Source organism: Microtus oregoni, unplaced genomic scaffold, assembly GCF_018167655.1.
Source record: "Microtus oregoni isolate MIOR12 unplaced genomic scaffold, Mior012 000062F_ref0000492, whole genome shotgun sequence".
NCBI lineage: Eukaryota > Metazoa > Chordata > Mammalia > Rodentia > Cricetidae > Microtus > Microtus oregoni.
In genome coordinates this window covers 1,644,029-1,658,485 of record NW_024543872.1, presented here as the reverse complement: position 1 = coordinate 1,658,485, position 14,457 = coordinate 1,644,029, and the positions used below count along the sequence as shown (strand labels likewise).

General features: G+C 45.1%; 1 protein-coding gene across 2 annotated transcripts in view; it reads left to right on the top strand.

Moving 5' to 3' along the window:
• Cpvl (carboxypeptidase vitellogenic like) overlaps positions 1-14,457 on the top strand; it is a 108,991-nt gene that overhangs the window by 27,054 nt on the left and 67,480 nt on the right. The window contains exons 6-8 of one of the 2 annotated variants that reach the window (XM_041640358.1): positions 431-497; positions 13,758-13,880; positions 14,225-14,356. In XM_041640358.1, the coding sequence (XP_041496292.1) occupies positions 431-497; positions 13,758-13,880; positions 14,225-14,356 (322 nt within the window). The remainder of the gene's footprint in view (positions 1-430; positions 498-13,757; positions 13,881-14,224; positions 14,357-14,457) is intronic. The other variant, XM_041640359.1, reaches the window with a different exon arrangement.

The window sequence follows — 14,457 nt, the reverse complement described above, 5'->3', positions numbered from 1 at the left end:
ATTGCCTTCCCACAAATCTGGCCTAACAGAGTATTGAAAGTTTAAATGAAACTTGCCAAACAATATGTAAGAAGCTGGTGTCATGGACATAAGGACCCCCCAGCAGCTAGATGACTCAAAGTGGCAATCACAGGTTTAGAACTTTCTAATGTTGATGTCCAGCGTTCATACTTCTGAGCATGGCAGCTTCAGCCCACCTATTTGCTTTGCCTAGCCATCCATGGGGAAGGCAATATTACCACCCACTCGGGACTAAAAACCCCCGGAGACCAGAGGAGTGAACAACCCAACGCTAGCGCCTTCCAAACAGGGCGCATGCACCCAGCCGGTGCATAATGGCAAACAGCGCATGCGCCCAGCCTTTGAGGCATGGCAGCCAGTCTGCCCTGACTCATTTCCCCAGTCAATCTGAATGTCCTTTCTTTCACAGTGCACTGGTTCAGTTTTTCCAGTTGTTCCCCGAGTATGCGAAGAATAGCTTTTATGTCACTGGGGAGGTAAGTTGCTGTCTTATTTTCTTGGGTACCTCCAATATTACAAAGACTGGACTATATGATGACAGTTACAGCAAACATATTCGTGTGTGTGTGTGTGTGTGTGTGTGTGTGTGTGTGTGTGTGTGTGCTGAGTCAGTCCACTCTTCCAATTTCCCAGTTATGCTCCAAATATACTCCATAACAATGTGTTTTCACCCGGGGTGCATTGAAGGGTCACCTATTGGGATGGGTGAAGCAGGTTACTATGTTCCGATCTTCTGCCCATCTTTATTGTCATTCATAGCAATGATTTGAAGTGGGGACCAGGTGCCTATAGTACGTCCAATATTGGGAACTTGCCTTACTCTCCCCTCGGTGTGCATATTCAGTGAGGATTCCATCTGACTGAGCCTGTGTGCTTTCCTAGGCGTTCCACCAGGAACAACACCATGGCACTTTGTCCCTATGGTGGGATCGAACCTGATCACTCGGTTAAGGTGGCATCGGCTAGACTTCACCACTTAAACATACCTGCTTCTGTTTGTAATTCACAAGTAACCCGCGAGCCCACGAACCGCTCTTCCCTCAAGCCTGTCTCTCTTCAGTTTTAGATCCATCGATGAACCGTGTCTCTTCTGGCCTGCAGGTTGTGAAATGACAATATTCTCATCTGCTTTTGTACGGGCATCATCCCACGTTCTTCTACAGAGTTGATCCCCGCTATCTCCTCTCTAGGTTCTTGTATATCCCCGTGGACCCCAACTTTGGTATTTCTGGTTCATCTACCAAAACCGATTACTTTTGTTTTTATGCTTGTTCTGATTCTGCTCTTGGGAAGGCCCCTCAAGCTGGCTGTTGGGTCATTTTTGAGCATTTCCTGCTCTGTCACAGGTATTTGTCTCTGAAGTGCCCTGTACATCGCCTGCGCTGGTCCTGGATCAGTCATTTATCTAGGGACTCTGGCTCATTTCAATGGAGACTGGCCCTGAAAACCTGAGGCTGGAGCCCTGGAGTTCTCCTTGCTGCTAGGACTCTGTGACTCTTCTCCAATCTTCCCTCCACGGATGTCTGTGTGCACCTTCTTCCACACCGAGGAGCAAGGTTCCTAGCAGCATTGTTGTCCTATGTGCATTCCCACTTTATGTCACTAAAGGCTTTAAAATGACTCTGTCGTTACCAGGACCAGCAAAGGCTTCCATGCTTCTTTCATCAGGACATAGTCGCTCACTCTCTGCTGCTCTGTCCCTGGAGCTTTGTTCTTAACTCAGTTCATTTTCAAGCAAGTGCTTTCCATACTAAACAGCCCATGTGTCCCACCCTGGTGCATGTCTAATGCCCCGGGCAAGTTTATCCATGCTCCTGAATCTGACGGTTGCTTTAGGTCCTACCCTATTTGGGAACCAATAACTTGGGCTGGAGGGATGGACTGAAGAGCAGTGACCAAGGTTTATCTTGATGCTCCTGGGGAGGAAGGATCGTGCTGGGGCAGTCAGCCTCTGAGCCCTAAGGCTTAACTCTGGAATGAGTGATGTTCACAGAAAGGTCCAGGGGATGGTGCCAAAGGAAGGGCTGGGAGGATGACAGGCAAGTGGTCCACAGATGTGCATATGAAGGGAGTGAAAGAGAAACACAGGCTAAATTCCTAGGGAACGGCGAGCATGGAACCAGGAATTTGAGCCTGTCTTCTCTTTCTAAGCTGCCAGAGAGAAAGGTTTAGTCATCTCTACTGAGTTTGGTTTTGTTTTTCATACTCGTTCAGTATTCAAGCACATTCTGTTTTCTGCTGCTCCTCACCTTCTGAGCAATTTTAGTGGCAAGTTGGGAAAGGAGCAGAAAGTGACACCCTAGTCATTTCCTAGTTCCCCTGGAAGCCACACATTTCCCTGTTCTAGCAGGAGACTGGTCTGCTCAGGGTGGCATCCCTTGTCCGACAAATAATGTGGTGATGTCGTGCACCATGATGCTCGGCAAAGCTGCCAAACGCTGGAGGAAATTTCTGACTTGTCTATTTGATTTGTGCCTTGTGGTTTCATGCATGCCATTTACAAATGTGTGTGGGAAAAGAAAAAAATTGTATTCTTTGCTGCCAGGATGAATACTCTTAGAGAAACCCGCGCCTTCCATGTGATAAAGGAAGATGAGCAGGAGGGTGAGAACCATGGCAGAGAGGCAGCAACCATGTGGCCTCAGCTTCAGAAGAGCACCGTGGATCTGTCCACGCGTGTCCAACCTTCCGACATTGTGATGATGCTTTGTCAGCCTCAGAGTTCACAGTTGAGAGCAAAGCAAAACAAAACAAAACAACAACAACAAAACAAAAAGACAAACATGAGACCTCATGTGTTAAGTATGTTTATGATTCTGTGTTTGGCTACATGCAGCCCTACAACTACAAGATGGACATGCCTACTCTAGAAGTTACATGCCTTTGAAGAAAGAAGAGTGCCAAGCAGTAGTGCCCCACTTCTCCGGTCTTACATGCTCTGTTTTGTTTGTCTTCTAAGGCCACGAGGGAGAGTAGAATTCTGGGCTGATAATAATAGTTCTGGGCTGGAATAAAGTAGAGGAATTCTGGGTAGCTAATTGGAGAGCTAGGTTTTGGTGGATGTTTCTAGGCAAGGTGTTAACCTCTCTGAGTCTTTGTTTTTTTACCTTGCAATCCCAGGGGTTGCTTAGTTTTGAAATCAATCCCCATGGCTGTTTTGTTTTATTTATTAAAAATTCAGTGGCAGCTGACGCGGGTAGCGCATGCCTTTAATCCCAGCACACGGGGGTAGGGGTGGGGGGCAGAAGCAGGTAGATCTCTGTGAGTTCAAGGCCAGTCTGGTCTACAGATAGTTCCAGGACATCTAGGGTGGTTACACAGAGAAACCCTGTCTCAAAAAACAAACAAACAAACAAAAACAAAACAACAGCAACAAGAACAATAAAACCCAAAAGTTCAGTGGCAGACACCCAGATTCACTCTTCCGGCATCTCTGTGTGCCTTCAGATTGAACATACCACCAAACCTCCCTGCCTCTTTCCAACCCTTCACCAAACTGCTCAGGAAAGCCCTTCCTTTTCTGAATGTTCATTTGTTCTTCTCAGGGAGTTGCAATAAACAACAGCAGCAAATTTGTAGATTCAGTCCTGAAAAATAATGGATAAACTCAAGAAATGTTTTTCTGCTTTCCATTGCATGTTATGTGGGGTAGAGCACCCTTTACATTTATGGGCCAGGAATTAAAGCAGCCTGCACACAGGGGCTGCAGCAGCCATCCAGAGCTCTGGGGCCGCAGCAGCCATCCAGGGGTCTGGGGCCGCAGCAGCCATCCAGGGGTTTTAGGCTGCATTGGTCTGAGAGAGTCTGGAAATGATAATAGCACTTACTACATAGTAATGTTTGAATGTTTAATTATATAATCCTCCTTAGATATTTCAAATAGTGGCTGGCTGTAATGAGCATCCAGCACATGATGCCTCCATTAGGGTTCAAAGCACATGGCCCGAGGCGGATAGACCAGGCCAGAAGGTACTCATAGAAGCTCTGCTTGCTCAATGTATGTCTATAGCATTGCCTGTTCTATTATGTAGAGTTTCTCTCTCTCTCTCTCTCTCTCTCTCTCTCTGTGTGTGTGTGTGTGTGTGTGTGTAAATCTAACCCATGACTTTAAGCATGATAAGCCAGCCCTCTACCGCTGTGCTTCATTGCCAGCCAAATGCATTTTTAAAAAGCATTTGTTTCACCTAAAAGATAAAGGAGCCTTGAAGCTGATATTAGCAGTCCGGCTGATTTGCTTTATATGCATCAGCATTTGCGAGGACCCACCCACATCCCACTGGCAGGGCATAGCAGGGAGAGCAATGTGGGTCCGCTGTGGGTGTGAACGACGGAGGGAGAAGTCTCTTCCCCCTTTCTTCTCTTCATCTCCGCCCAGAACGCCAACTGGAATTAATTTTCTCTAAAGAAAGACAAATGTGTCTGTAAATCACCCTCCTTGAGGCAGGAAAAAAAGTCTACTTCAAAAAGAAACAAGCTGTGTTTAATTCCCGTGATTAGCTTTCTTTCAAAGTGTTAGCCTTCCCAAGGCAGTAACTATTAGTGAGAAAGCCCTTTTTCTCGGGGTCCCGATGCACTGGAGTACCCTCTCCAGCTTCCACAGGATGGGCTTGGCACTAAAGGAGATAGCCCTAACTGGAACGCAGGCAGGTGGCAGGAGGAAGAGACACTTTCCAGTGTCAGAGCATGTGGTTGTATGTACCAGTTCAGCCAAAGACCCAAAGCTGTGGTCTGGGTGGTTTTATAAATGGCGATGCTTCCCAAATGGCAGGATGCATGCTTAAAACTGGGCACCTCTTCCTCATAGCAGAAGAGGTTTGTGGCCATAGCCAAATTGAGGACAAAATACAGGCAGAACTTTGGATCTATAAGTCCAGTGGCGGTAGTTGATGTTCACCGGCATGGGAAAAATCCTATCAGGATCATGTTTTGCCTGACAGCCTCATTGAAGTTATTACAGTCCGATGGGCCGAGGGGACATCCCAGCACATGAGAACCATGTTTGTTTCATATTTTCTTATGCAGTGTTAAGCTCTTGCTAAATGTATGATACAGGGTGACTTCATGAGAGGCTGCTATTAGACACAAAATTCACCAGTAGTATTTCTCCTCAGCTACTTTCTGTCTCCTGGCCATCCCTTCCTCCTGCCCAAATCCCTGGCGACTCTCCCATCTGCCATCCCCTCTCTGCTCATCCCCCACCCACACCCAGACTTCTCTCCTCGGCAACCTCAGACTCAGGATGCTTTCTCCCTCTTCTTCCCCCTCCAACCACATTGCTCTTTCTCTTCATTCCGTCTCCCGGCTCAGTAGAAACAAAGGGATCAATAGCACCCAGTGTATTTCCCTCTTAGCATAGTTATGTTTGAACTAAGAAAAGGGCTGACCCTTGGAAAGATATTAATAAAAGGCAACTCACAAGCGCTGACAGGAAGTGGTGGGGTGTCAGGTGAGGTGAAGTGGGGGCACCATGCTAGCGGCAGGCCAAGGGTCATCTCTGCCAGCCTTCTGGACCTTATTACTCCAGTCTTGGGGTCACCAAACTGGAGGGCTAGAAGACTATTTGCTCACAGTGGAACGCACAGCAGCCATGAGTCCTCTCTGGCAGAGTACTTTTAAATGAATTGCTTCACTCCATCCCAACGGCCTCCTTATAATTATTCCAATCTTACAGATGGAGTGACTGAGATTTAGCCTAAGCATGTCTTACCACGGTCACCTAGCTTAGAGAGTGAAAAAGCCAAAATTGGAACCTAATGATGAGACTCCAGGGCGAAGGATTGGAATGCTGACTTCGACTGTGGGTTATGTAGCCTTGCACGAGGAGGTGCTCTCTGGAAACCAGATTGTCTCCAGGAACTGTCTCCTCCCTCAGCACTGACCCTCTTCTGGAAGGGAGTTCGACACCCCCGTTAGTATTTCCTGCATCTCTCTAGGGTTCTAACTCTACAAGTGGGAAGAGGCTTTCCAGCTCTATGGATGTCTGTCTTTCCTGCCAAGACCTAGTTTTAATCACAAAGACTTGGCTTTGATCATAAAGTTTTATAGAGCAAATGAAAGTTTCAAGCGATAGAAGGACTGGAAGTCCTTGGGATGCAATTATTTCTTGGCCCTGGAACTTGCTGGATTTTATTAGATAGCGTTCAAGCTGGTTTAACTCTTCAGCCCATGACAAACGTCTATTTTCAATTACAGCCATCTGCAGTTGCCAATATTTTCTTTTAGAATTGAGAACGGATTTGTGACTGTTTAATGAGCTTAATATTATAAAAATCAAGGTTTAAGCTGCAAACCCGAAGAACCGAACAAGGGCATATGGAAATGTTTACATTTGGGCCTCCGGCTTTCAGAGAATATATCCAAATCAAATCAGTACGTATTTACTGATTCTCAAGTTGCATGGAGAAGAATGTGAGTTACATAGACAGAGTCGTAAGTTTTGTCTAAACTGAGCTGTCCTGCTGGATCGCATAGTCCAGTCTAGGTACAGCACTGGCTCCTGGTTAGAGATGTCCAAGGTGGGGACCGGCAATTCCAAGGTAAATCACTTCAGCAGCTTCAACCTTTCAAATTTTATCTGCAGAGCACAAAAGCCTTGGTCTGTGCCCGTGGCCCGGTTTGCTCATACTCACTATTTACAAGTCAAATTAACTGGAGTCTCCCTTTTAAACAAAGGAGTTTATTCATCTGCTTGAGTCAGCTGGCAGCAAGCTGGGCTTTCCCAGTAAGCTTTGAGGTCAGAATAAGAAAGGGAGAGGACGCATCCTGTGTCCCTGTACCTGTCACTGGTGGGTGATTTTAAAGACACACCCTTAGTATTAAAACTATATTACCTCTCATTTGGAAGTCAGCATGTACCTTTGTGTGGGTCGGTGTGACGAGAAGTTGGCGACAGATCAAAATGTTCTTGCTCCCTACAGTTCTATGCCCGTAGATGTTGCAGCTTCCTTTTTAAGTGCATAGTCAAGAGAAAGAGATGGCTGATAATATCATCCTCTTGTTAAAAGCTCCCCTTTTAATTGCAGCAGTGCGGTCTCAAAGTTAGATGACGCATGGTCTAGAAATGTCTAGGAAGCTGTGGAGATTACCACCACACTGAAGGGCTGGCATCACTTGCTTATTTTACAAACTGTCCATTTGAAGTTACAACTTCTCTCTGCGGAGAAAATAATGGTGCTGAGTGTCTTAGTTATGGTTTCTACTGCTGTGAAGAGGCACCATTTACCTGTGGTGGCTCACTTACAGTTCAGAGGTTTAGTCCATTGTCATCATGGGGGAAGCAAGGCATCCTACGGACAGACCTGGAGGGGGAGAAGGAGCTGAGAGTTCTTTTATCTTGACCAGCAGGAAAAAGGAGTGGTCTGAGACACTGTACGTGGCTTGAGCATATATAAGACCTCAAAGCCCGCTTCCACAGTGACACACTTCTTTCTGAAAGACCACGCCCACTCCAACAAAACCCCACCTAATAGTGCTACTCCCTTTGGGGGCCATTTTTTTTTTTCAAACTACCACATTGCGCCAAAGTGAGATCCTACCTACCCCAAGGCTAGACGAAATCAGGTTTGCTTGCATTGCCTCATCTTGATTGGGCTATTCCATTAGACTTAAGTATCTACTATTTATTTACTTGCCCCTTTGGGGGCTCTCTTTATGTTTTCAGAATGTGTGTAGAATTCTGTTCACGGCATTGAAGCTTTCCTGTTCTTTCCATCTAAGCCCTTAAGTGAATGTGGCTGCTCCAGAGCCCGTGCACAGGAAGAACTTTGTCCCAGGGCATTGTACAACTCTTTCTAGACAGGCAGATAACATGCCCTCTTCTGGAGACACAGAGTTCCCTCAGCGCAGTCATGAATTCTTCTCAGAGGTGTCTTAGCCAGCTGAGTGACTGGAGAAATGGGAGCAGAGCAGGACAGGGTGCTCAGGGGGGACCCTTGTGGGTGTTCGGTTCACTTCCACTGAGGTTGCAAATCCCACTGTCTTTTCTACCAGGTAGAAATGAGGACTATGCCCAACTCTGAATGAAGGAACTATGTCCAAGGCAGCTGTCTCTCTTTGAAAAGCCATTGCTTATCACCGCTGGTAAAGCTATGGTTTTACCCCAAAGTTGATGTCTAGAAAAAGAGGCCATGAGTAAATATAACTGCACTGGTCTTTTAAAAAGCTATACTTTGACAGATGTGGGTGAAGGCGGCTTAAGCACCAGAATCCTTGGATCCATTTATGTAAAGGGGTATCGTTTCCAGTGTAACGTTATTGTCTACCCCACCCTCACTTGGAAGGAGCTAATCAAAGCTTGGATTTAGCTATGAAATAGTTCCCCTTCTCTTAAAAGTACCTGGGCGGCAGAGATACGGTAAGCCAGCTGTGTATGCTGCTGAAACCTGCAAGAAGGGAGAGGTTCAGAAGGAATACACAACTAAGTTGAATCTCATTGTCTGTTTCTACATCTGGAGGATTAAGAGAGCACATCCTCTGCCGACTGTTTTTACAAGTACAGTGAGCTCTTCGCGTGATTTCCATGAAGCTGTTCCCAACACTGTACAAGTATTCCCAGGGATGGCAGATCAAGGGTCAGAACTCCATTCAGTTGTGATGTTAAGACCTTCCTCTCACGGGCAAAATAAAAGTCTGAGAGCCGAACTTGGCCACGCTTCTGATATAGGAGCAGCATTAGAGCTTTATTGCTTCTTTGAGCTCCAGCAAATAAAGTAAATACCAACAAACACAGCCTGCTGTCCCCGGTCCTTCTTGCTGGAGGTGAGTGTGATTACAGTCACCATGGGGGACGTGAGCTAAGCACAAGCATCGCTAGAATTGGCAGCTCGCAGTGCCCTTAAATATCAGAGAGGCATACCGAGGCGAGGCTGGGATCCAGATGTGCTGATTACTAACTTTGCTTGAGTTGTGGTGTGAGACATATATGCTTATCTGGCCAAGTTCCTTGTTTGAAGGTGAAAGGTCACTGACAAAAGCTAACACAATGTGTCTGTTCCCAGCAGCAGCGTTCTTCCCTTTCCATTTTAGAATGACTTTGATGTTGCTCTGAGTTTTTATAAGACCAGTCTTGGATGTGGGGGTGGAAGGGTAGTATTAATTTGCAGACTTCATAGGCTTTATTGGCCTGCTGCTGGCCACACTGAGAAGCGCCATTGGGAGGTCAGAGAAGACTCAGAACTGGAGTTCTGGCTGAGGCCATTACTGTCATCATTAAGGGAATAACTCAGAACCAAGGAGCAAGCATTCTTCCACCCAGGTCTAAAGTAATAACACAGGCAACCGCAGTCTGATTTTGACCCAAAGGCAGATGCTCTCCCTAGACATGAAGTTTACTATTTATAAGATATATACAGAAGTTGTGGGTGGTAAAACAAAATATACTTGATTTGTTAACCCGTTGTTTCCCAAGTGCTTGTGGTAGTGAGATGCTAAGCTGAGAAATAAATGATTTTGGAACAAGAAGTTTGTTTTCGCAAACACGAAGAAATATATCTTAACAAGGAAGGTAAAAATAATGGAAGTCTGACTGTAATGCATTGATTCCCTGTAAAATAATTCTGCAATTGTCGACTGGGTGACAGTCTGAGTCACTCAGCCAATGGGACAGGACAATGAAGGAGTCGTCACACCAACAGAGAGCAAGGAAGAGTGTGGCAGGCATCAAAAACAGAGACTGAGGTAAGTATCACCACTAGAAGAGCAGATGTGGGATGAATCCTGAAGAAGGTGGTGGTTTGAGAAGTGATTACAGAATTATCCGTCTCATCATCCCCTTTGTCATGAGTGGTCTGTTTAGTGAGTGTGGAGAAGATAAAAAACAGGTCCCAGCATGGGATCTGAGAGCCACAGGACATTCCGTGACCACTGACTGAAATGTGATTTGCTAGGAGAAATGAGAGCCGTGGGAGCGGCTATGCCTGGGGAGACCTCCAGCTATGTATGCCATTGACAGGCACAGACCTCATTTCATTGTTTCAAAATAGAAGAAAATGAGGTTTGTTATGCGTGTACTCACACTAGGGTGAGTGAAAACGTTTGGTTCATGGATGAAGCTCAAAATCAAGACTGGGTCCTAAGATATAGGCTGCTTTTTAATTTCTTACCTAGTTATGTCCCACCTTCAGTGACTGTTAGGAATGTTTCATACATTGAAGAAGGATGCTTAAAAGAAATCCCACACTAGCTCAGAATTGAGAATAATAGATGGTTATTTATTTAGGGGTAGATTCACAAATCAATATCCTCTGCTGGAATGGAGAACAGCAACCGAATCCACAGCGGGGGTGGGGGGGGGGGAAGAGGCCAGACACACGCTTTTTCATCTGCATAAATTGTATAAGAGGCCACGCCCCAGTGGGCAGTTAACTTAAAGGCTACTGGCTGTAGGATTTACTACAGCAATGCACTAGGGGTTTTAAGCTAAATTACCACCAGTGACTACATAGCTATGTAAAGAACATGGCCTTCTATCTCAGAGTCTGTTTCATTTATTAAATGTAACATGAAGACAACCCAGGAGATACTATTACTCAGTATATACTATTTTAGTATTTGTATCAATTTCTATGGAGAAAAATAATTACAGATAATGTGAGATCATCAGTCATGTATCAAATGAGCTTGTGTGGGCCTGTTTTGCCCTGGTCATTGTACACATCACGGGAATATAATTCATGAATCATATATTTGCTCTGGTGGGTGGGAGACATGGTTTCTATAATATTCTTTAGAAGTAACTGTGACATTTGTAAGGGCATGTTTGTGCTTTGTTCATTTTTGTGTCTCCCCCAAGTATCTAGCTTCATGGTCTTGACAGATGGCTTGTCCCAGAAGCCTTTATTGACTGAAGGCTGGGTGACACATTTATCAGCAAAGTGATTACCCAGGAAAATGTGTTCTCTTATAGACATTTGTTTGATAACTCTTCACTTATTTGATGTGGGATTTCGCTCTGTGTGCTGTGATTGCCATTAATGAATAAAGAAACTGCTTTGGACCTATAGCAGGACAGAACTTAGCTAGGCAGGGAAAGTAGAGGGGAACTAAACTGAATGCTGGGAGAAAGGAGGCTGAGTCAGAGAGAAGCCATGTAGCCTGCAGGAGACTGATGCTGGGAACTTTACTGGTAAGCCACAGCCATGTGGCGATTCACAAATTAATGGAGATGAGTTAAATTAATATGTAAGAGTTAGCCAATAAGAAGCTATAGCTAATGGGCAAGGCAGTGATTTACTTAATATAGTTTCTGTGTGATTATTTAGGGGCTAAGTGGCCGAGAACCAACAAGCGGCCTCCTCCTACACTTATTTCCACTAACAAGATCATATTGCATAGTTAGGTAGCAAACCAAACTTCAGACATAAAAGCCCATCTTTTTTATTGCCATAAGGAAACTAAAACAGATTCCTAAGAATGAATTCTGGAAGTGTTTTGATTCCCGACTTTACCTTAGTAACTGCTGTTTCACAAGAGGGCTGTGCAAACAAGATCTCGAATAAGTTATGTGAATTACCTACCTTTATCAGCCTGAAGGGAGTTTCAACTTTTGGAGTGGGTCAGCCATGTGGGATTCTGACTCTTACCACTTAACCTCTCCAAGTCCTGGGTCCTTGCTTGAAGTGAGAGCAGTGGTGTTTCCCTCCTGTGATTATGACTGTGGTGGAGATCAATTTAGAGCAGCCAGATGTTCCAAGCCTGGGAAGAGCCTTGGGGATGCCATAGAAGGTCTGTGAATTCACAGATACCCGCATAAGGCCACTAGTCTACCACGAATGCCTGCGCATTGCCCTTTTCCAAAGGCACACAGACTCATTAATTTTGCAACTATTTATTGAACGCTAACAGCATCAGGCAGTAAGAAAAAGAATATGCACAGCAGATGCTTATGTCAATGTTCGGGCAGTTTCAAGGGTGGGAGCAGGCACAATGGTATAAGGTGATGAGTAGGTAAGTTTGTTGAGGAAGAATAAGGATTACGAAGGAAAGAAAGGATCCCAAAGAAGAAAGCAGGACTAATAAAAATTTGAGTTAGTGGCCAGAAAAGACATTGTTTGGGTGGCCTCACTTAAAGAAATGAGGCTCAAGCCAAAGCATTCAGGGTGGAGAGAGATGTGAGCACAAAGGCCCTGGGGCATGCAGGGAGCAGTCTGGTTCCCAGTAGGCCTGGGAAGGATCGAGTAAGAAGGTACCTTGGGGGTGAGACTGGTGGAAGAAGTGGACCACATTAGCTTTTATACCAGTGCAGTCACAGAAGGAGTTAAGCAGAGGAAGAGCATGGCCTGGCTTGCATTTTAGCTGTACTACTGTCCAGAGAATAAAGTGGCTGGGCCTGAAGGGCCAAAGGTCAGTATGGAGGCTGCAGCAGTAACCCAGGCTGCAGATAGTATGACCTGGAATAGGGTAAGGACACAGACATGGAAGGAGACACTGTCTTCCAGCTGCATTTGATGGGCTAGCTAGGATTGCTAAGTCTAGTTGATGGACTGTAAGGAGAGTAAAGGAAAGAAATACAAAGACTGTCACTGGGATGTTTGACCTGCACATCTAGAACAAAGTTAAACACGAATTGAAAGGGAGTTTGCAGAAAGGCTCAGGGTTGAGGGGCTTCATTCTGAACATATGGAGTTTACAGGTGGATAAACAACCGGAGAAGCCATGGAGGCAACTTTGGGAGGAATCAATCAAAGCTGTGCTTTCAAATATTGCTTAGCAGGCTAGTGAGAGGGCTCAGTGGGGGGAAAAAAGTGCTTCCAACCAAGCCTGATGACTAAGTTTCATCTCTAGGACCCATGGGGCGAAAGGAGAGACTTGACTCTTGCAAATTGTCCTCTGACTCATCTCCACCCACAAATAAATTATATGTAATAAAATATTTAAGACTGTATAACTAGCACTTTCTGAGATAGCTCGAAAGTTGAAGTACTGCGTTTGTTAGAAGAAAAATGGTCCATGCAATAATCTGCCTTGAAAAAGGATCCTGTGAGGGCTGGAGAGATGGCTCAGTGGTTAAGAGCATTGCCTGCTCTTCCAAAGGTCCTGAGTTCAATTCCCAGCAACCACATGGTGGCTCACAACCATCTGTAATGATGTCTGGTGCCCTCTTCTGGCCTGCAGACATACAGACAGAATATTGTATACATAGTAAATAAATAAATATTTAAAAATAAAAAAATAAAATACCATGTAATAAAAGCATGTGTTAAGCAGAAAAATACAATAGTGCAAAGCAGTAACTGTTGGTTTAAAAAAAGAAAAAAAAAGAAAAAGGATCCTGCGCTATAAAAGGCTGGCTATAAAAGTAATATGTGACCAATATTACTTTGTTTGCCTCTTCTCCTGTTCCTTTAATACATGCTTATTGCAAACTTGGCTTTATTATGCAGATTTTTAAGTCTTAGGTTTAGACTTGATATTTTTTTCCCCCTTTCGTTTAGTCAACGTTGGACTAGAAGGCCCTGGAAAGAGACACCCAGTGGGTGGTAGGATTGTATCCAGTGCTCTAGGGCTTTTTGTTTTGGAAGGACATTAGACTGTCCCATGATAACGTGGTATTTATGGGTTTTTCAAGTCACTTGGGGCCACACGGTATGAGAACAGTCGTAAGAGTAGAGGCCTCTGTTACTGGAGAGCCTTCAAAGTGAGTGGAAGAAATGGATGGGAGTGATTGTCAATTAGCTTCAGCCCAGGCCGACGTGTATGGGTCAATTGGGGACTGTCATTGCAACACCTGTGCTTCTCAGTCTTACGCAGGGAAATATGTGCCGGCCATAGCGCACCATATCCACACCCTCAACCCCTCGAAGGGCTTCAAGATCCAACTGGAAGGAATCGCCATTGGAGACGCATACTCTGATCCCGAATCGGTGGGTGGCTTTCTCTGTCTCAATCTGCCCCTTGCAGAGACTAACTCCTGTGAATTGAATAATGTCTGAGGTCTGACTTTTAACATTAGTAAAAGACAATGTTAACGTACCTCAAATCTAATTCTTAACTAGACTTTTCAGTGTGCCGTCTTACCATTTCAGCCTCCTATGCACAATACCAGATCATACGTATATGAATATTGTGCTGTATGTGTGGCTTTTCTGTTGTATATGTCCGTGTGCATAGTTGTCTGGTTTGACTCCTTCCAGCCAAAATTAAATAGATCATTGCAAAAATGTTTCTTCTTCTTGAAGCAAGGGGTGTCCCAACCTTCTGTCCCCAGATTATAGGAGGGTATGCAACATTCCTATTCCAAATCGGCCTGCTGGACGAGGAGCAGCAAAAGAACTTCCATAAGCAGTGCAGCAAGTGCATACAGTACATCAAAGAGGAGGAGTGGCTGAAGGCCTTTGAAGTGAGTTCTGGGGCCCCCAGGCTGCCCTTGAGCAATTAAAACCATCTGAGGAGAGGAGGGGTCAGGAGGCACACCATGCTGTTCCAGCTTTCGGGATAGTA